Below are 23,642 nucleotides of genomic sequence, written 5' to 3' on the forward strand. Positions count from 1 at the left end.
TAATCCAAGAATTGTTTTTACGGACTTCTTGGGCCTGACATGGATTTGTTATACCTCCTTCTGCATCAACTGCCACAGTCACTTTTTTGATGAATGGAACTGCTGGCGAGGACCCTCCCACTACACAAGCACTAGAGGCTGCTGTATTGAAGGTTAAGTTGTTAAAGTGAGACTTCTCCTCGTGGGTCATGCGTTCATGTTTTGCTTCTTGGTCTACCGCAATCCACTCTACAATGCGTTGGATTGATGCTGATTGTTGCGGTAACTTGGTGTCTAATGTTTCAAATAGCTTAAATAGACTTGTGATTGCCATAGTGACAGCCGCAAGGGTGATTTCAAGCATCGATGTTTGATCGGCTGGCCTAATTGGAAGGGGCTCCACTCGGGGGGGTATATTTCATCGTGGAGTCGGATGTACATAGGATATAGCAGAGGCCCCCAAAACTATAGTGCTGTTCGCATTAGGTGTAAAAATAATTGATACTTCAGAAATATTAGAAAGGTCATAGTTGCCGGCATGAATCGAGATGTCCGGTATTACATAACTTGTGTCCGGACTTTCATCCACCATCCCAGGTGTAGGCATGTCTGCTGGGGGTAAACGGGAGGGGGCCCAAGTTGTGCCTAACAAGTTGTTGTCTGAAACGGGGCCCTTGTTATGAGTTGGTTCAATAGGAGGCCTTGCCGGCGGCGGTAAGCAACTTTTGGAGCATTTATCATTCAGTTGTGGTTCATTTCAGCATCAAATACAGGCTGAAAATTATCAGTAAAAAAATTTTGCATGTCGGTGATTGGGGTAGTTAAGGGGCGTTACCGGCGTCAGGGTAATGGCTTTACGCGAGATACGTTTAGCACTACCTCCTTTTACTACTCCCCTTCCCCTGTTCTGTGGAGTGAGTAAATTCGCCGGCATTTCTGATTTTAAAGAGTACAGACGCTGCAACATGCCCTCACACCCTTAGATAGATACTCTGGATTAGGTATCTTGAACGAACCGCAATTTAAAAATGCAATGAGATGACAATTACATGACAATTACAATTACAATTGCAGGCCCACACAATCAAAGAAAAAAGAAAACGGATAAAAAGTAAAAAGGAAATTACTTTACGTCTAGTACTTGACCATGGAACCTATAGGTCTTATAAAGTCGAGGCGGACTGAAAAAAAGGGAGAAAAAAGAAGAACATTTTAAAAAAAGAGACAGGGGCACAACGCAAACGACGTCGCCGCTAAGTGCCAAAGTGGTCCTTGCTGGTCCTTGCTGGTCCTTGCATCGGTGTGCGCGCGCTGCTCCACGCACATTCCAGATTTTATCACAAACGCAGAAAAAGAGGGCGTGGCATGACAGTTAAGGCAACAAGTACCTAAAGTAAGTAAAAACAAACAAATATAAGTATATAAGGGACTTATTCCTATCTAACATAGAATAAGGACACTGCTAATAGTCCAGTAAGTGTCCATCACCTTTTCCAAAGGCTGTATGCAAGCCAAAACAAAACGCTCAGGAGGTCTGCAGAAAGAGTCTTCTGTGGCCAAGTGGTCCTTGCTGGTCCTTGCTGGTCCTTGCCTCGGTGCGCGTACGCTGGTGCGCGCACGTTCCAAATTTGATCACAAATGCCCAAAAAGGGGGCGTGGCCTGTACAATTAAGGCAACAAGTACCTAAAGTAAGTAAAAACAAACAAATATAAGTATATAAGGCACTTATCCTTATCTAACATAGAATAAGGACGCTGCTAATAGTCCAGTAAGTGTTCATCACCTTTTCCAAAGGGTGTATGCAAGCCAAAACAAAACGCTCAGGAGGACTGCATACAAGACTATTATAATAACATCTGCTCTGGGATCCCAGAAAGTCATCACATAACACATCAATATACAAAGCATCCGCAATCGAATTGCTCATCTCATATGTGCTCGATAGGCATCATATTACCCAGTCACAGAAGCCCTTCCCTGCTGGCTCCCGATCAAGTCAAGGACCCGATTCACGTCACCATCTTTGGAGCGAGACCCCTCTCACTGTCATACCACCGCACCAGACACATTGCATTGGAAAATTAGAGTCTTCTTCAAATTCTGAAGTACAAAGACCAAACACTCTTTGGTTAAAGGCTGTGTTTGCAAGGTTCTACCCCTGATAATTCTGTCCTCCTCATCACATCTACAAGCCAAATCAGACTCTCTCAAGTTCAAAAGACAAATGTGGATTCCAGCTTTACTGAAGTACCTCTACCGCCTTTGAATTGATATTTGTATTCCCTCTCAATTGACTGATGATGTAGGCCAGTTAGGTGTCTAATGCCGGCTCCAACATGGAAGAGTGGCCATTGGAAAGACTGCAATCCTACCACAAATACATGGTAGTTTAATCTTGTTATGACCTTCTTCCACATGGAGACCCTTTCTCTTACTGTTGTGTGTCTATTGCTTGACTTTTCTAGTCGAATGTCTTTTGCCTGAATTGTTTTGCTCTATTTTTTTCTGTACAAAGCAGGGGGAGACCCCTCCCCCTAACAGACCCCTATCGTCCCCTTCCCCTTTAAATATTGCCTAACCCCAATTTACCATCTACCTGTTCATAAAATTCAAGCAAAGAAATTAGAGCTAAAACATTTAAACCAATTGTTGGTTGAGCAATAGACCTAGGCCGCCCCTTCTGCCGTTGCAAACAATTGTATGCATAAATATCACTTCAGTGGCACTTTGAAGTGGCATTGGTAATCTGAAAAAAGCCTAATGTGCTCAATATTTGCTCAATATACATAGTACTACCTTCTCCAGTGCGGTATACTGCTATCTGAGGGCCAACATGCACAGAGCATTTTGCATGTGCTTTTTCAATATTTCTGATTTTAGGCAGCGTGAAAGTTGCACTCTGAAGACAAGTATTTTTGCTACTGTGGACAAGCATTGTAAGGCCCATGGCAGCCACAAGAGGACACGACATGTGAAATGGTTAAAAAAACATTTTAATCTTCTCTGGGTGAGTAATGTGATTAATTCCTTCAGGTTTTAAGGTATTTTCTAAAATAGAAAAAGAGTGCCCAAACGCTCTATGCACTAGGAATAAGAAAAGGATAAACAATCGTTTTTCCTATTGAATAGGGGTAGAGGTCTCCCTTTAGCTCTCTGTCTAATCTATCTCGATGTTGCAGAGTAGATGTGGCATGCTGTTGATGGTACAACGTCATTTCGTCGCGGGATGTTTTTTCGCGGGTTTTTTTACCGCAAATTTTTTCAGAAAAAAAACATAGATTTTTTTACAAAATTGAACCCCCTCCCTCCCAAAAAAAAATTAGATGGGTTTTTTCGAAAAAAATCGCGGTAAAAAAACCCACGAAAAAACATCCCGCGATGAAATGACATGGAACCGCTGTTGATAGTCTCAGTGTTATAGCGCTAGAACAATTCTTAGGCATCCTAAACACAGTCTTAGGGTTACAGCACCCATTGCACTTCTTTTGGTAGTTTACACCGCTTAGACTTGACAAGGCCGGCAGACCATTTTGAGGTCAGGCAGAAGTCCTACCTTATCTGTGTGGCTTAGTTTCCTTTCCCTGAATGGCTCCTACGGTTCTGGTATCTCCTGCAATCTAGCAGCTTCTATCACAAGGCTTCTCTGTGACTCTTATGTGTGCAAGCAGTGAACAAGCTTGCACGTGGAAATGCTGGAATCATGTCAGTGTTTCCGCCCAGCGGCAAGTGCGTCACAATGAACTTGGGCTGGTGATGGTGAGAACCAGCAATAGTGCCTCTCGTGCATGTCTCACAATACATTGCTTTTTCTGCAGGTAAGGGCACTGTTGGTATTGACCCACATTTTAATTTAATTTTTTTTTTTTATAACGCGCCTATACCATACCTGAGTTCAGTTGCTAAGCGGAGATCTGGGATTCAAACCTCTGTTGATCTGCATGGTCTTGCTTCCAAGACCAGCCCGTTTCCCCTGACTATCCTCTGTTCCAAACAAATGGAAACTATGGTAAAGAGAGGAAGAGGCCTTAACTGGGTCAGCATGTATAGCGTCCCTAATCAATTTACCAGGATTTTGTTTGGAAATAGAAAGGGAATGTTAGGATCAATACTATGTTCCCCTCCAGGGAACACAGGGGACCACTTGCCCCAGGGCCAAAGTATTGGAGTGAGGGCCCTGCCTACTTTAAAGGCCATTTCTCCTGACAAGTTGGCAATCAAATGGGCAAAACAGAATCCTTCTTTTCAAATCAAATTTTCATTCCTGCTTGTCTCCTCCAACTGGCCAATGGTTATACAGGAGCTGGAATAATTTCAGATGCTGCATTTTCTTTTTTAGCTTGTATGTGTTGCATATGTCCTTCAGCTCCATCCTTCCTCAGCAATCACCTCCCATGTGTTATGTTCTGATGATTTATACCGCTCACTGCTGCCATTTGCATGGTCCCCAGGTCTTGCAGGTCTCCAGGCGCTCACGTGGCTCTGTAAGAAAGTGGGTGGGATTGGTTAGTGAGGGACAGGATAGAAGTTGTGCTCTTCTGTTGATGTTTGCAGAACCAGGAGAATCTGGTGTCTGTGCGTGTGCTTTGGGGTGTGAACTGGGCTTGTTTTATCCAGAGGGGTAGCGTCCAGTGTCTGGATGTATGTTGCTTGCACCTTGCAACTGTTTGGTCTGGAGGTGTGGTTATCGTTGGGTGTGTAGTTTATGTGCTTTTGTGTGTAGTTTAGCTGGACCTTTTGGGAGTATGTGCTTTCAGGTGATTAAAGACAGCTGTAAGTGGTCTCCCCCAACACAGTGCTGGTGATAGCAAATTCATCCAATAGTCTGCCCCCTGAGAGTAATTGACATGAAATCACAGTTTGGTCTGAACATCTTTAAACTGTTCCACTTGAAGCGCTTATCCCCATCTTTACACTCTAGCATTTCAAATTTTCGAAGATCGATGTTGATTTTCTATGAGAAAATCATAATGACCTATTTGTCATTCTGTTTGACTTCTTCCTCATGAAGAGAATTAAGGCTTTTGAATTGTATTCACTCTCGAACTCTTGATGCCAATATCTATAATTTGAATGTACCTGGTTTTCTTATAGGAGATTGTGATCTCAGTTCCAGCAATGTTTTGAGGGTGTACGAAACGTTGGACTCAGATTTGATGGAAGAATATGAACAAGTGGGAGAAAGCAGCACTGGTACCCATTTAGGTAAGGATGACATTTCAGTGTTTGTTATATGCATGTATTTTTGCGAAATGAGCATGACCTTTTGAAGCAGAGATTAATCAGGTGTCACAGATGTCCTTAATAATTCATAGAAATAATTCACAGAAACTGATAGATAGTTCAAGTGTTTTTATTTTTCTTAAACCAATTGAGATATGCAGGTTGTTTAGTCTGAATATGTGCAGATTGTTAAATGTATAGATTGTTAGATATATCGCACCGAGCTGGACAAGGGCGGCCAGGGGATTATCCTCTAATGGGCGTCCCTCTCCCATCTCCTGTGGACTTTCCAGCGTAGCCATGGTATACCTAAATCCCAGGTTTCCCCACCAGCGATCAGTAACACCACCTGTCTAATATTAGCTGATAATGAGGGCCTTAAGGAAACAGCCTTTTCTTTTTGGCTCCCTCCATGGATTTTTTAAGAAATGCCCTATCCTTACACTCGCCAGTTTTCTCAATGTGGCTTGATGGGGAAAGTGCCAATCTCAGATGCTCTATCTCAGTCTCATTCCCAGTCACTGTTTTTCATTCCTCTCTCTGATCTTACTGCCTCTTTACTTTCTACAGTTACTACATCCCCAGGTCACCCGACTCTTCTCTGTCTTTCTAGCGTCTTCTCCCCTTCCCGTCCTCCTCCCCCCTCCTCTCTCTCTCTCTCTCTCTCTCGCTCACTCTCTCTCTCTCTCTCTCTCTCTCTCTCTCTCTCTCTGTCTCTCTCTTTCACTCTCTCACTCTCTGTCTCTTTACCTCTCCCCATCTGTCTCTCTTCTATTCTGTCTCTTCAGTCTTCCCACAATCTCTTATCTCTCTCTTTACCTTTTACCACTATACTCACCTCTTACTATGACCCTCTCCTCACATCTCACTACACCACTCTTCTCACCTATCACGTCACCACTCTTTTCTCTACTACTCACACCCCTCCTCTCACACCCTACTCTGGGATCTGGTGCCCTGCTCACTCTTTCAGGGAGATAGTGACCCGCTCACTTTCCTAATACACTAATTCTCACTGTTCTCATCCCCCACTTCTCTCCTGCACCCTTCTGCTCGCACCCCTCTCCTACTATCCTTACTCTCTTGTAGCACCCTGGTGCCACTATATGTCATAAATATCTCATCTGCACTCTGCTCCAATTCTGCAACCAACTCTTCAGCACTGTGTTCCTCCCACCGACCTTCTCCTGGTCTCTCGGTCCGCCTTCTCTTCCCTTGATCTCAGCCGAACAAGCCACAAACTGTCTCTGCTTCCGTCCCTTTCATACTGTGGTCTTGCTGGTTCTGTCTTCCCCTCCATTGGCTACTGCGCTCCCCTTCCTCTAGGAATTAGCCTGTGCCTCTCTTTTTCCAAGGGCCTTGGTTACACAGCTGGAAAGCTTAAAAACCTCTAAGCCCATCCACCATTTCCAGCACGTTTGTTCGCAATTTCTAATAGTTGTGCTATTTCTCTGGCATGCTGGGGGTCTGGAAGTTTGTTTTTACTGTTGTTGTTGTGAGTTCTTTGCTTTTCTGTGGTACTGGACGTTATTTGGTTGTGGTTCTAGTTCAGCTTTTCTTGGTCACTTCTAGATGCCTTCTGGGAGTTGTGGTCCTGAAAAACAGGGAAGAAACCACTGGCCAGAAAATGTACGGGATGTATCGTGCAATAGAGGGTGGTAGTGTTGACAACATTTCTGGTACACAGTGGGGTGTTAGGAACGGGGATACTCCCATGTCACACAAGCAACAGAAATGAGTGAAAGCATTAAATGGAGCAAAACGTGCACTGAATCATGCATAGAAACAGAGAAAGAGAGAAAACGAGCGCTAAGGGAGAAGAAGTTAGAGATTGAGCAAGAGAGAGACTATGGCCCTCATTACGACCCTGGCGTTGGACCATGGTGCTAATAGCACCATGGTCCATGCCAGTAACTTACCGACTCTGCCATGGCGGAATGGGGAATTACCGCCCCATTCAGATGTTGGCGGGGCGGTAATTCCCCAATGCAGCCATGGCCCTTCCCCATTCCCATTTTGCCCCATAGGGCTCAATGGGAATGGGGAAGGCGCTAAATACGGTGCCGCAAATTGCGGCACCGTACTTAGCACCAAGGTCCCTTTGCGGGTTGGTTTTTAACACCTGCAAAAAGCAGGCGTTAAAGTCTCCAACCCGCAAAGGGACCTCGTAATCAGGCGTTAAGGGTTTAACAGCGCCGCCACCTTTTACGGCGCTGTTAATCCCTTAACGCCTGGTTTGTAATGAGGGCCTATGTGTGTGTGTTCAGGTGTGGGTGTGTTTGCCTGTGTGTGCTCATATGATGAACCCGTACAGGAAACATCTGTATATGTTTCCTTTAGGAAGGGCCTAGGGGAGGACAATTGATTTAGAAGTAAGGCCTGTATCAGTGAGCAAAATGAGTATCCATGGGCCCAGAAGCCCAACATTTCACGCGAGGCAAAGGGCAGATAATGGGTGCAATGGCCAATTTCCTTCGTTAGCTGCTGTGGGGTTTACTGCTATTTTCACCCCGGGCATGGGTGCCAGTCTCAGATATAAGGTTTTTCACACAAGCAGAATTCTTAACAAAAAAGGAAAACACTTTCCAATATTGCAAAGATGTGTGGTTGCTGACAGGACAGAATCATTCCGCTTTCAATTACAAATGTATGTGAAGCAGGAGGAAGACGTAACAGCTTACGTGGGAGAGCTGGCAGCCTAGGTGATGAAAACATGTAGGTATTGACAATGTGGAAGGAGAAGCATGATTGTGTAAAAACTGAAGTCTGGAAATGCAGTGTTGGTGTGGTGTTTAGTGCAGGCTATTAAAAAGAGAGTTGCTCTAGCAATTACCTGCAAGTGATGTTCTAATGGAAAGGAGCAGCAGAAAATTATAGGATGATGCTTGTTAGGAACGATTTCTCTTTTAGGCAACTCTCCCTCTATATTTTATTGATCTCCAAACGTTCTGATTTTGTTTTTGAACCTGTCTTGCCTTTTTACAGGGCCCTCAGCTTCAGTCCCTGCTCATTTGTCATGGGGAAACTGATCAGTCCTTTAGAGCTTCAGTACTGGGAAACTATGTTACCCATTTTGTTTTTTTACTATTTCCTGTTGCGGTAACTTTTCTAACAGTGCACACCAGATCTTACAATGCAGTGCATGGGGATACTTTTCACCCTAATATTTTACACTGGTGTTTTTTGGTTATTTTTATATGTGACTAAAGATATGTGGCTAATACCCTAATATGGCAGTGCCACGAGATATTTTGCTTGTTCTTTGGCTATATTTTTTCTTGGCCTTCTTTCTGCCTTCTCAGGTCAGGAAATCCTTAACATGGTCATGCATTTACCCGGGAAAGCTGCTGTTTACACATGCTAGTGCATGCCATTTGTGTGTAGACCTAGGAAGTGGATGGGACTGTCTGGTGCCAGTCCACAACCATGGTGCCAGAATGTCTGATGTGCATGCATGTGTGAAACTGACAGTGGTCCCTGATTGGATCACTGCTGTCTGAGTGAGTGGTGCAGATCCTTGCCATTGGTGGGCTGGTTTTAGCCATGCGCCTGGATTTAGGTTAGGAAGAGGATCCTGCAGCCAATCCGACAGATCAGCATTGGAGACAAGTATCCTGTGTAGCTATGCAGCCGACTGAAGACATGTGAACGACTCTTGAAGAGGCCTGGCATCCTTTCATGCAATTGCCCTAATGAAGCCTTGCTGGACTACCTGATCTGAAAAGGCCCTCTGCAGTGCTTCGACACTTGGACTGGTGGGACCAACCAGTCTTGATATCTTCCTGCTCCTGCAGCCCTGAGCCCGTGGAACCGTCCCTGGACCACCTGGTGAACCGACCAGCTCTTCATTGGGCTACCGCACCAGAAGCATCACTGTTCTGTTTTTCGTCTTTAACTTTGGTGACCAGCAACCCATGCTACAAGTCACCTTCCTGCCAAGTTTCAGCTTCCCAGCATCAAGGAATCCTGTACTGGAAGGCCTTCTTCGACCACGACTGGAGAGATACCTGCCGTTGACTGTGTGTGGTGACTGGTGCCAGAACCAGCTTTCCTCTGTCCTCTCTCTAGTAGAGTGTCTTGAAGAAGCCTGCATCTGTGTCTGCTGCCTTTCTAAATCGGAAAGGGTTGTACTCAGCTCCTGGACCCGACCGGAATCCGCCTTGCATCCACAGCTCCTGGGCTTCCGCTACTGGATCCAACAGCGAGAAAGCCTAACTCCAGCGACCTGCAGAGTCACTTGGAAAATCTGAGTCAGTGGGGTGAGTACTCGCAATACTTCCAGCCGCCCCTGTCTCTCCTATAATAAACCTTAGAATAAACTTTGGTTTATTACATTCTACAGCTTTTTAAACATTTGGTCTAAGAGCTGTTCTAAAGGATCAGAACATAGTTTTACTTACTTGTAAAATTGTTGGGAAGTCCTCTGGGAAAATGTTCACCACCACGAGAACCTTTCCTACCTTTGTTTACTCTAATGATAAGATGCTCTTGTGATTTTTAGGCACAAGGCCCCATTCAATATAGGTGTTGTACTTATAAAGTTAGTGTATTACTCTTGTGAACTGGTTTTCCTTAGTGCATCATTACTTAGCTTCCTTTCAGGTGTTTCAGTGAATTGTTTGCATTTCTATAAACTAAAGGTGACTATATATATGTTTGATAACTGAGTGTTGTGTGATCATGTTACCTGCTTGATTCATTTTTGTAGTGTGTTTTGGGCCTATAATAAATAGAGTATTTCTGTACTTACCTGTCTAAGCAGAAATGTTGTGCGCTTCACTGTGTGCACTCTCTGTGGACCCGTGACCACGCCCACTCACACCTGTGACCGCTCTCCACGCTTACCTTGATTGATTTTGTCTCAGAGTTCCCATGTTCACTATAACTATGGAGGCCTCCTGAAATCTGTCCACAAGGCCAGATTTAGAGATCCATTTTAGCAGCGCTCTTATTATTGACTTAATGTTAGCTAACATATCCACAGATGGGTCAAAGAAGAAGTGTTTTTGAAAATAGAAAAGGGGCAATTGTTCAATGGAGATTAAGGCTGTTGTATTTGTTTAGGCATGTTTAGTTTATTGACATGATCATGTCAGTTTTTAGAGCATTGAGACTGAATCAATTCATAATTTGGCATCAAAGTCTAATGACAACGTGTTGTTTTCTGCCAAATCTGCAATAATTTTAAAAACAATTGTGTGTCATCAACATAGCTTAGGCGGACACCCTGACCACCGACAAGAGTATATATTAAGGATATGTTGGTGGTCCACAGGGTCAAAGGCTGCTGATAGTTCCAACATATACAGCAGGATAGTCTCATGGCTGTTCTTATTCTAGAGGGGATTTTTAGGCACATCAAAGAGTGTTAGCTCTGTAACCATGGTGGGGAGTAAAGCCTAAAGGTATATCCCCAGGAGACAGGGTGACAAATCAAGTTTCAACTGAAGTCTTAATGTGACTACTGTCTCAAAAATGTACTTTAAGTATGAGACAAGGGCCCTCACTGGTAATGGTTCAACTGTTAAAATCCATTGAGGGTAGATGGTTCATTGTAACACAGGTAGTAGAATCCTGTCTACCAACACCAGAGCGGAGGGATTGGATGGTGATAGTGATTTGGATACACATGGAATTGATCTTTGATCCCAAAAGTGTTGTATACCGAGAAAAGCAAATTCTTCGTAATAGCGGAGGATGGCATTTGAACAGTTTTGTTTTTCAATAAAAAAAGTGGAAATAATTTGTTTGGAGGAGCTGGTGGCTGAGTCAATAGCTGAAGAAAAAAGGCTTGTTTAGGAAGGATAATGGCCACTCTGTTGTTTCCTGATAAAATTAAGAATGGTTTTAATTTCTCAAAGTTTTTCATTTGTACCTGGCTCGTTGGGCTTTTCGTGGCTCGGTTAGTATTACACAAAGCCCAGAGGTATGCCAGGGTTTTGTAGGGTCTTAGGACCTTACCAATTTTGTTACAAGCAGAGTAATGGTTTCAGTGTTTTTTTAGAGAATTTGATCATAGGGTGCCATATGGACAGACAGCGGCTCCAACTGGGACTGAAATGTTTGAAATATTCCATCATAAAGTCTTTTGTGGAGCAACTAGTTTTATAAGTAGTTATAGGAGGAGAAATTGAAAAGGAAGACATTAGGTGTCAATGCCTATTAAAGTAGGGGTGCACCCTTTTTTTGGTTTTCATATAGAGCATCACCAACTTTACGTGCTCTGAACCCCCAAGGAGAAGGCTTCCATTTTACCAGGCTGCTGTGTGTCTGTAGCCCAGCCCCCAAAAGCTGCGTATAGACATTTGTTGTCCTGGGAACATTTTCTTTGAGAAGCAGGGGTTTGTTTAGTGCTAGAAGAACATTAAATTCTAAAGACAAACACTGCTCTGTGTCTTCAGAATTGATTCAAATATAACATGTTTTCTTAAATTTTTGGCATGGTGAAAACATGCTACAATTGATTATTGCCACCAGGGCAATGAAGCCTACAGACACAAAGAAGTGACTTAAAATGGAAGTAATTCCCTTGGGCGGTCAGAGCACATAATGTTGGCGATGCTCCATAGAATCCATAATTGTAACATGTTATCTTTCATTTGTGGCAGGGGCATGCACTGTTTGAAGATATAAAAAGAAAGATGCTCCCTAATGATCTGCCCAATCAAGTGGTTGTATGTCCAACAACCATGTTATAAGATGGGGATGTGGCCAACCGCCATGCAGTGAAGACGTGCCTTCTACAGCTCCTGCACGATCCTATATTGATCTGATGAAATAAGCAACCTAAATGAAGTGTTGACAGTTGAGAACGTGTATAACAGCAGCAGAAACAGCAAGGAGCAGATTGAGTAGCGAAACCGAGACTTAAGGTGTGTGGAAAGTAGAGCTTTACCCGCTGCGATCGGGCTGGTACGCAGAAGCGAAAGTAAGATGGCGGCTGGCTTTGCGGTGAAAGAGAAGAGCATGCAACCGGAAAGGAGTCAATGGTGAGAAGTGGGGCCAGCGGGACAAATATATAAGAGCCCAGTTCCCTGCGGCTGCCCATGGCATTGGGGGGCTCGGTCACTGCAGTGGTGCACTGAATAGACCCTGTGCGGTGCGAAAGCGTACATGGAGATGCGTAGCGTAGGAGTGGACCGTGGTGAAGCCTGAATCGCAGCAGGGCCTACTGAAGCATCAGAGGCTGTGGCCTGCTGGAAGTGTGGCGGCCGCGGGTTGATCAGAAGAGAGCTGGCATCCCGAAAAGGTCAGTCAAGGATTACTCACATAAGCCCACGCATGAGTGGATTTTGTACAAAATAGTCACTCTGGTGCCAAATGAACCTCAGCCGTCTCAGCGGAAGGTAACCAAGACACTGCGGGACACAACAAGAAGTAACGTTGAGTAAGGCAAGCAGCTGCAGTGATTGACGGCTTCTCATCCCAAATGGTGACCAAAAGCAACAAAGGGAAAAGTAAGCAGACCACCATGGAGATGTGTACTAAAGGACAAGAAAGCGCAAAAGGGGAATCAACGGCTGAGCCTCTGGAAGTCATGACGAATGCACTGGAGGGAGGCCAGCAACAAATATTGGCTGCTATAGCATTGAATACAGCGTTAGAAGCCAAGATAGATGCAGTGATGATAGATGTGGTATTGTTAAGGCAGGATGTGTGCTCACTAGCAGAACGGACGGGACAACTCGAAGAACAAGTGACGGATAACAACAAGGGCATGTTGCAAGCAATGGCAGATGTTAGAGTATTGCAACAGAAGGTTAAATTACTGGAAGACAGAGCGGATGATGCAGAAGACCATGCCCGCAGGAATAACATCAGGGTCCTGGGCTTGACGGAAGGTATGGAGGTAACATACCCCACAAACTACATTGAAAATTTGCTCCTGCAAGAAATTGGCACATGAATCCTCACACAAGGTTTCACAGTAGAGAGGGCGCATCGATCCCTGACCAGGAAGCCACTTCCGAGACCTATCATTGCTAAAACTTTGAATTACAAGGACAGGGAGTTCTGGAGAACTGGAGTGTCAATACAAAGAGCTTCGGCTAAACTGGTGATATACCCGGATTACACCTTCCAAGTGCAAAAGCGTTGGGGCCAGTTTGTCCCCACGAAGGAGAGATTGAGAAAGGTGGGCCTGAAATACATGCTAATCTACCCGGCTAGACTGAAGATATTAAATAATAGCCAGGCGCTGTTCTTTGATAGCCCAGAGGAGGCGCTAGATTGGATGGACAGCGTGCGGCTGACAGCATCGCAGACAAACTGATATGCACACAGAACATTGAAGCAACATGAGCCCTTTCAAGAATAGGCTCTAAAGGTGGTGAGTGGGAAGATGGGGTTGTGGCCCTGATATTGACGACAAGAACTTGGATTTAAGTGGGCTTTGTTTGTGTTCTTATTGCTTAGAACAGCTGGCTGAGCTGAACACAGGTCCGGAATTATGGTTGCTTTGCACAACAGTGGCCTACTGAGCGGGAGTGTAAGCCGTAGGGACACAGTCTTCAGAGAAGGGGTGATACTAGACTCTGTAACACCCTGAACTCCCCCTTACTTTTTGTTTAGGGTACTTTTTACCAGGTACCCACACGTTGGGCACCGAACGCCGGGTCATTTGACTAGGAGGGTAGGGAGCCGAACAGGGCACGCCTGAGCATGCACAGCAGGCGGTTATTGTTGGGCAAGGGACAGTTGGGTGCGGTGGGTTAGTTACATTAAGGGAAATTGGGGCAAGATCTGTTTATCGTACTCATTCTTGAGAAACAAAAAGCGAGCGGAGATGCAACATTATCCTTCAGCATTACACGCACATCATGGCTAGCATTAGGGTGCTGACGTGGAAGATCCGAGGTCTTAACAACTATGTGAAAAGGCACAAAATAATGACTTACTTCCGTACGAGTAGGATAGGTATAGCCCTATTACAAGAGAAGCACCTAAATAAGACACGTTACCACAGAAATGGGATGGCCTGGTTGCAGAATCCACATACTCAGCATATGCCAGAGGGGTACTTATTTGGGTGGCCCCGGCTGTCCCGCTGAAAATTCTTCAAACTAAGACAGATGACCAGTGCAGAATGGTACTAATTTATGGTACCCTGGAAAACAGGGAGATTTGTATTGTAAACACTTATGCCCCAAACCATAAAGCCACATCCTTCTTCAGGTCTTTATATGCAAGAATAGGTTCCTACAGAAACGCGGTCCTGCTATGGGGAGAAGATTTTAATGCACGCTGAACCATATTGTAGACAGATCTGACGACAAGTTCACGAGGCCAGCCTCGGTGGCAAAGGTCCTGAATACCCTTCTGCAATCCTTTGATCTAGTAGACATCTGGAGGACACTCCACCCGAATACGCAAGATTATTCCCACCACTCTATCCTGCATAACGTCCATACAAGATTAGATTATCTTTTCACTGGGGTGGAACAAATTAGGGAGTTTGAGGAGGCAGAATACAAGGCTAGGGTTTTGTCAGATCACGCCCCATTGAGTCTGAAATGGACTATAGCTACACCTAGGCCGGCAATCTCAACCTGGAAACTCAGGAGCGAGGCCCTAATAGACAAAGTATTTAGAGCATATATGCAGACACACAATAGAATTCTTTACGCTCAATAAGGGGAGCATGAAATCAGCAGGGACCCTATGGGAAGCATTTATGGTAGTGTGCATGGGGAGATGATCGCCAAATCAGGAGGCATACAGAAAGCTATTTTCGAAGGGATTGTGTCCTCCGACGTATTCCTTATCTTGATAGATCATCTCCAGCTTGCTGGCCTCGGAAACATTTTTTCAGTAGAGGGCGCTGCGTGTCGATGTCCCTCGAGCCGATGTCCCTCAACAGCCTCCGTATCGGTGCAGACGTCATCATGCGTATAAATAGACTTGTGCAGCGTCCGTTGCTTAGTTCTGTTTTTCCGCGCTTCGTGGGCCTCGGAATCGCGTTGCTCAGTTCGTTAGTCAGAAAATATATTCTTCATTATTCCTCGAGAATACCAACTCTTACTCGATGGCTTCCTCATCCGAACCGACGACTCCACGGTCCGGCTCCAAAAATTGTCCAGACTGTGGAAAGAAAATGTTGTTGACAGATCCTCACAGGATCTGTTTGTGGTGCCTGGGATTGGAGCACCAATGTTCGGAGTGCAAGGACTGCATGTCCATGACGGCGAAAGCCTTGAAGGAGCGTAAGGGGAAGCTTGAGAGAGGTAAGTCAGTTAAAACTCCTTCGAAAGTTTCCTCGGCAGAGTCGAGACATTTGTCTCCTCGCCGACACAGGAAACATTCTCGTTCTAGGTCTCGAAGCAGTTCCCACCACTCTTCGAGATCCAAGCATTCAAGTAAGAGACATCGAAGATCCCCTTCCTCGTCTTCTTCTTCTGTTTCTCCGGAAAGAGTCACCTGCCCCACAAAATATAGCTCTTAGGCTGAGTGGGAGGAATTCCGTAAAAGGATACTTAGCGTCTTCGAGAAAGCGGCCTCGACCCCCTCGAAGACAGCTGAGGGTGATACCCTGGGTGAAAGACCTGAAAAATCTAAACGCCGCAAGTCGTTGCACCCGGCAAAAGAAACTACTCGAGAGCGTTTCGAACCCTCGAGCAAAGGCACTGTGTCATGGACGCCATTATCGAAGGGCTCCTCGACGCATAGGTCGATCGAATCGACGCCGTCTTCGACGCTGACGTTGACGCCGAAAAAGAGCAAACCCACCGCCGTCACTACCTCACAGCCAGTGGTCATACCCAGGGCCTCTAACATGACTTCTAGGTCATCGACAACCCCGAGTAGGATCCCGATCCTCTCGAGTTCTTCAAGGCCACTTCCAATCATCTTGATGCCTTTTTCAGTGTTTTCGAAGCCTTTAACGTCCATGTCGACGACGTCGACGTTTTCCCAACCAATTATGACAAATGTAGCCCCTTCTGCTCTGGAAATGGGATTTAAGCCATTTCCAAGGTCTGATCATTTCAGACCTTTGTCTTCAATTTATGAGGAAGGGGAGGATTCGGATCAAGAAAGACCCTTTGGGTTGCAGAGATCTGCAACACCAGAACCAGAGGAATTTACTTCTGAGGAAAATAGGTTGAAGGACCTTCGAGAATCCTTACATGAGGCAAGTGGGTTAGATACTTCCCCAGAAATAGAATTTTCCAAACCAGACCCAGGGGAACATGCTGAGACCCCTTACAGAATTTTAATGACAAGAATTATAGAATTCATGGGTTGGTCTACACCTTCACCTGCATTCCAACAGGATGACCTTACAGACATTTTAGTTAAAGGTCCACAGGAGGATCCTGTGGTTCCATTTCACACTGCATTACAAAGAAAAATATTGGCTACCTGGGAAACTCCTGAGGTTATCCGCGGCGGTTAACAAAAAGTTATCAGCCAAATATAGGGTATCTACTACTGACCCTGAATTTTTGTCTAAACATCCAACTCCAGAGAGTCTGGTTGTTGAAGCAGCAACTGCATCAGGCAGTAGATCGGCATACCCTACTGTTCCACAGGACAGGGATGACAAATGTTACCACTCTATGGCCAAGAAAGTTTTTTCTGCATGTAGCATGGCATTGAAATCTATTAACGCTACTTGTACGCTCGCAAGGTTCAGCCATACACTTTGGGAGTGTGCTTCATCAGCGGCTGACTGCCTCCCAGAGGGAAAAGAAAGGGAAGCGTTTCTAAACATCATTAAGGATGGTAAAGATCCAATGTGCGAATCCCTTCAAACTGGCATTGATTCTGCTGACAGCATCAGTAGGGCCATGGCGGCAAGTACTACAACCCGCAGATTTGCGTGGTTGTGAAAGTCTGGGTTTGCTCCAGATGTACAAGCCAGACTTTTAAATATGCCCTTTGACAGCTCTTCTTTGTTTGGTAATAAGGCGGATGACAGCCTAGAAAAGTTACAGACATCCTAAGCAGCAGCAAAATCCCTGGGAGCTGCAATCCGTCAAATGCCATATCGCCCCTCAGGAACCTCTTGGAGAGGTAAGTCCTTTCGTTTTAATTCCGCATTCGGAAAAGGCAGAGGACAGTTGGTTCAAAGAGGTCAAAAAAGATTCACCCGAGGTGGACGGGGTAAAAATACAAAAGCCGCAGCAGCAGGTGCCTCTTTACCCTCGGCGCCTGCATCAGCCGCCTCTAAATCACTCTGAGGACTCTCCTCACAAGACACCAGTAGGGGGCAGGCTAACTCAACATCTGTCATGCCCCGCATTCCTCCTTACAGACGTCCGGGGGCGTCTATTTCCAGGTGGAAGCTGCCCTGGCGACTGCTTTCAGTTCGTGGAATACGCCGCACTACATTATCCAGCATTCCTTCTTCCCGCGGTCACATGAAGCGTCCTGGAAATGATACCAGTATTTAGTACGGCATATCCCTGCAACGGGTGCTCCTAAACTAACTAATTAGTGCGAGTGCCCGATTTATTGATATCCTGATTCCTGTGTTTCCTTGACCCGGCTTATGCTTTAAGGATTACTCTTGAACGTTTTTTCCCTACGATTTCTGGCGCCATTTCCCTTGGCTGTTTTCCCTTGGTAAACAAACTCACAGCTTTTCCTAACGGACTGTTTCCCTCTTGCCCTTGTTTGTTGTGACACCTTGGAATTTGTTAACCTCAAGTTCAACGCAATACAGAACACTAGGAAAATCTGAACGAAACCTCTTTTCAAGTTTCTTTTCTCTCTTCTGGCTGCTAACTCCACTGGCTTTCTGAACCCTTCAACCTCACGTGTGTCACAAGCCCACAAAACACTATTTTTCTGGATCTACCATCAACGCTGCTCTCATCACCAGAAACATTGCTCTACATATCGAAGTGACCGATTGGACGCTCTCCTGATTTGGTGGTCACTACTTGGATTGGATATTTTCACTTTGGGGACGCTTTGCTGAATTCCTTGGGGATTATATTTGGACTATCTAGTTGCGCCCTTGTGGCGTTCGGGTTAGGTGGATTATTGCACAGACTTCCTTCAACTGAGACTTTCTTCCTTCTTCACCTTGTCATCACTTTGCTGAACTCACATAGGTTACGGGACTTCCTTTTGGCTAAGCAGGGAGAGAGGGTAATTGCGGGCAGGTGCACCTTGGTAACTCTGGCTGCTCTCTTGAACCATCGTTTTTGCTTTGTTCCCTTAGCTCTGTTGTCGCTGCACCTGCCTTTTCACTCAAGCCCCTGGCCTGTTAGTTATAGTTTATTTCTACAGGCTGCGCTCTTGGGGGGAAAGTCTTGGTAACATCGCGTTCAAGATATCCCAGAGTAGAGGGGCTCCCAAGGTGGATGCTGATTCTGTATCCTTTATAAGTCTGTATCCTTTTTCAAGTTGTGTTAAAGTGTGACAGATTTAGGAGCCTATTTTTGCCTGTCGGCCATGGAAACCGGAGCCGATCCAATGGCTGCCGTGATGCAAGCCTTTACGGCTTTGCGCACCGACATGGCATCCGCACATGCGACTATCCATCAACGCATGGATGTGCTACAGAGTTTTGTGCAGCCGTTACCTCCCGATGAGGAGTTTGGCGATGTTGCTGCTGCAGCAGCCCCTCCTGTACCCCAGGCGCCACCACCTGCTTCGGCACCCATTGTGCTTCCTGGACCCTTTCCCTTGGCCCCTCCAGATCGCTTTTTTGGAGATCCGAAAACCTATCGGACCTTCGTAAATCAATGCCGTCTGCATTTCCTTTGTCGACCATTGGCATTTCCGGACGCTACTACTAAAGCAGCGTTTCTTCTTTCCCATTTGGGAGGTACAGCAGCGGCTTGGGCTAACCCATTACTCGAAGCCAACGACCAAGCCCTGTATGACTTTGATGCCCTTATTCAGTCTATGAATAGCGTGTTTGACATGCGTTACAAGGCTCAAACTTCAAATCTTTCCTTGCTATCAGCCAGGGCAAAACAAACCTTTTATCCTATCTTGCCCGCTTTAATCAGTTAGCAGCGGAAACCACCTGGCCCGAACAGAAGAAGGCAGCCGTCTTCTATAAGGGACTTTCAGATGAACTAAAGGACGCTCTGTCAGTGGTGCCTGCTCTACCGTCTGGTTTTCCGGAACTATTGGACTTGGTCCTGCAGGTGGACGCTCGGCTGCGACAAAGACGTGGCGAACGGCGTATCCCTGACCTTCGCTTGTCAGCCAAGTCAGAAACGGCCTCTCCTGCCCTTGCAGGAAAAGCCGAACCAATGCAAATAGGGGCAATCAGAGGTCCGCTAACCAAAGCCGAACGGGAACGGCGTATGGTTAACAACCTATGCTTCTACTGTGGCCACTCTGGCCATTAAATTCGTGTATGCCCTAGGAGACCTGTTAAGACTGCGGGAAACGCCAAGACTCGTCCTTAAGCCGAGCCCTAAGGATGAGTCATCAAATGGACGGCTCGGACCAATGTCCTCCCTTCTGACACATTTACCTTGCCATGTATTTTTCGATCCCTGGTGTTGAGCCCTTCACCAATCCAGTTATGATTGATTCAGGGGCTAGCGGGAACTATATGGATACACAATTGGCTAAACGCCATGGTTTAATGGTAGTTCCTAAGGGTAGACCTGAGGAGGTACATGCCGTAGACGGTTCTCGTCTGGTATCCGGATGGGTAACAGAACAGACGGTCCCGCTTTGCATGTCTACCACAGAAGGTCACACTGAACAAATAGTGTTTGACCTTATTTCGGCTCCCAGTTTGGGATCATTCTTGGTCTATCCTGGCTCCGGACTCATAACCCTGTAATTGACTGGATCAAACAAACGGTACATTTTTCTTCTGTGTTTTGTCCCCAACATTGTTTTCAAAACCCGGATGTGACGTCTTTGTCTCCTTGTTTAGCCTTGGTGGCTAATGTCTCCTCCATTAGTGCCACGCTGAGTGATCCAACATCCGAACTACCAGCAGTGTACAAGGACTTCTCTGACATATTCGACAAAGGGCTATCAGAGAAACTCCCTCCACATCGTTGCTATGACTGCCCCATTGATTTGGTACCTGGGGCAGTGATACCTCATGGTCGTGTTTACTCCCTGACCGTTAATGAAGAGAAACATCTAAAAGAGTATGTGGATAAGGCATCGCGTTTGGGACACATTCGACCTTCCCGGTCCCCTGCAGCCTCTCCCATATTTTTCGTACCAAAAAAGGAGGGGGATCTACGTCCTTGTGTAGATTATAGAGCCTTGAACAAAATAACGGTTAAGAACCAATAGCCGTTGCCCCTCATAACGGAACTACTCGATAAAATGACATCCTCTACCATTTTCACTAAATTAGATCTCAGAGGGGCATACAATTTGGTGAGGATGCGAAGCGGGGACGAATGGAAAACCGCTTTCAAAACGAAGTTTGGGCTTTACGAATACTGCGTTATGCCCTTTGGGCTCTGTAACGCTCCAGCCACATTCCAGCACTTCGTTAACGACATCTTTGGAGATATGCTGGACTGTTATGTAGTGATCTACCTAGATGATATTCTGATATTCTCGGATTCACTCACTCAACACATCCAACATGTTCGCTCCGTACTGCAGCGTTTGCGTGAACACTCTCTCTATGCTAAGTTAGAAAAATGTGTGTTCCACGCATCCTCAGTTGAGTCCTTGGGGTTTCAAATATCCGCAAAAGGGGTGCTCATGTGCACTTCTAAGGTTAAAGCAGTAATGGACTGGCCGGTTCCGGAGTCTGTAAAGGCGCTTCAATCTTTTCTGGGTTTTTCGAATTTCTATAGGCGCTTTATTGCCTTATTTTCTAAAATAGTGGCACCCCTTACCCGTCTCACCAGTCCCAGGGTTCCGTTCTTGTGGGACTACAAAGCCCAGCCGGCCTTTGAGGCATTAAAAGAGGCCTTTACTTCTGCTCCCGTTCTGCAACACCCAAACCCTCCTCACCCTTTTATAGTGGAAGCAGATGCCTCCGCTATAGCGGTGGGGGCCATCCTGTCACAGATCTGCCCCGCTACACAGCAGTTACATCCGGTGGCTTATTTCTCCCGAAAACTATCTTCGGCTGAACGCAATTACACCATCGTGGAGAGGGAACTCTTAGCAATTCGAGCGGCTTTTACGGAGTGGCGACACCTTCTTCTGGGTGCTCGACATCCAGTAACAGTGTACACCGACCACCGGAACCTCCAGGCTCTCTCACATGCAAAATGTACCAATGCTCGACAAATACGTTGGCATTTATTTTTCACGCTATTTGACTTCACAGTCACATACCGCCCTGGCCCTCTACATGGGAAAGCAGACGCCTTGTCCCGTGTTGGTGCCGATTTTGACACCCAAAGATCGGTATCACCTATACTGCCCTCAGGTTCAGTTGTTTGTGTCTGTTCGGTTTCCACCTCACTCCTTGACCGAGTGCGGCAGTGGCCAAAGACCATGTCTCTTTTCTCGACACATTGGGTGCCCAGATTGTTACAGGTCTTCCTTATGTTCATGGACTTTTGTACTTACCTGATAACCAAACCAGACGGAAGGCCTTGGAATGGGCACATGATACCCCGTTAGCTGCCCACCCGGGTCAACTTAAAACCTATGACCTGCTACATCAATGGTGCTGGTGGCCTGGTATGAAGAAGGATACCGAATCATACGTATCTAAGTGTGCGATATGTATACAATGTAAGAGACAACCGGGGAAACCCTTCGGTCTTTTGATGAACATGCCCCTGCCACCACATCCGTGGCATACGATTACTCTCGATTTTGTGGTAGAACTCCCCTTGGTCAGAGGCATGTCAACTGTGCTCGGGGTGGAGGACGTTTTCACAAAAATGACACGATTCATACCATGTTCGGGTATACCTACTGCTCCATTACTGGCCAGTTTGTTCTTTGATCATGTGGTGCGTTTCTTCGGTCTACCTACAATCATGATTTCCGATCGGGGCGCCCAATTTACCTCACGGTTTTGGAGAGCCCTTACCCATTCCCTTGGCAGAGACGCACGACTTTCGTCGTCCTACCACCCCCAAACGGACAGACAAACCGAACGTACCAATGGCACCATGGAACAGTACCTTCGTTGTCTATGCTTGCAACATCAAACCAACTGGTTATCCGTTCTGCATATAATAACTCCCGACACACTTCAATAGGTTGTTCCCCGTTTTACGCCTTGTACGGGTTACACCCAAGAATCCTTCCACCCGTCCTACCTTCATTGGACCAAATTCCTGCTGCAAAAACAACGAGGGACGCTCTGGTTGCTATACGCGATTCAGTTGTTTCTCATCTACAGGCAGCACAGTCCCGGGCAAAGACGCAAGCAGATAAACATCGTTCACCAGCCCCCTCCTATGCACCAGGTGATCGTGCCTGGCTTGCGACCAAGTACCTCACTATTCGGGGTAAACGGAAGCTGTTGCCTCGCTATGTAGGCCCCTACAAGGTACTTCATTGTCTCAATCCTGTTGCTGTCCGTTTGGATATCCCGTCCCATTGGCGGATTCACCCTGTTTTTCACGTTTCCTTGCTCTGTCCTTTTGTGCCTGGCACCCGGCTTTCTGTTGCTCCTGCTGCAATCACTGTACAGGGAGAAGACGAATATGAAGTGCATGCTATACTAGACACCCGTCTACGTCACGGAGTGCGTTCCTACCTGATTGAATGGAAAGGTTATGGTCCCGAGGATAGGACCTGGGAACCGGCCTCCAATTTGCATGCACCCCGACTCCTGCGCGCCTTTTGTTTGGAAAGATTGCGTGCCCGCAGGGGTGGTCGCCCTTTGCGCAGGGGTACTGTCATGCCCCGCATTCCTGCTTACAGACGTCCGGGGCGTCTATTTCCAGGTGGAAGCTGCCCTGGCGACTGCTTTCAGTTCGTGGAATACGCCGCACTACATTATCCAGCATTCCTTCTTCCCGCGGTCACATGAAGCGCACGCAACGTGTCTTGCGTCCTGGAAATGATACCAGTATTTAGTACGGCGTATCCCTGCAAGGGGTGCTCCTAAACTAAGTAATTAGTTTGAGTGCCCGATTTATTGACATCCTGATTCCTGTGTTTCCTTGACCCGGCTTATGCTTTAAGGATTACTCTTGAACGTTTTTTCCCTACGATTTCTGGCGCCATTTCCCTCGGCTGTTTTCCCTTGGTAAACGAACTCACAGCTTTTCCTAATGGACTGTTTCCATCTTGCCTTTGTTTGTTGTGACGCCTTGGAATTTGTAAACCTCAAGTTCAACACAATACAGAACACTAGGAAAATCTGAACGAAACCTCTTTTCAAGTTTCTTTTCTCTCTTCTGGCTGCTAACTCCACTGGCTTTCTGAACCCTTCAACCTCACGTGTGTCACAAGCCCACAAAACACTCTTTTTCTGGAACTACCATCAACGCTGCTCTCATCACCAGAAACATTGCTCTACACATCGAAGTGACCGATTGGACGCTCTCCTGATTTGGTGGTCACTACTTGGATT

The 23,642-nt window shown here is 46.1% G+C and overlaps 1 protein-coding gene across 4 annotated transcripts in view; it reads left to right on the plus strand.

Moving 5' to 3' along the window:
* The window catches only part of LOC138583273 (zinc finger protein 398-like), a 584,509-nt gene that overhangs the window by 49,106 nt on the left and 511,761 nt on the right, over positions 1 to 23,642 (plus strand). For all 4 annotated transcript variants that reach the window (XM_069655367.1, XM_069655368.1, XM_069655369.1 and 1 more), the window contains one exon: positions 5,072 to 5,182. In XM_069655367.1, the coding sequence (XP_069511468.1) occupies positions 5,072 to 5,182 (111 nt within the window). The remainder of the gene's footprint in view (positions 1 to 5,071; positions 5,183 to 23,642) is intronic.

Source organism: Ambystoma mexicanum, chromosome 3q, assembly GCF_040938575.1.
Source record: "Ambystoma mexicanum isolate Mex_15411 chromosome 3q, UKY_AmexF1_1, whole genome shotgun sequence".
In the NCBI taxonomy this organism is placed as follows: Eukaryota; Metazoa; Chordata; class Amphibia; order Caudata; family Ambystomatidae; genus Ambystoma; species Ambystoma mexicanum.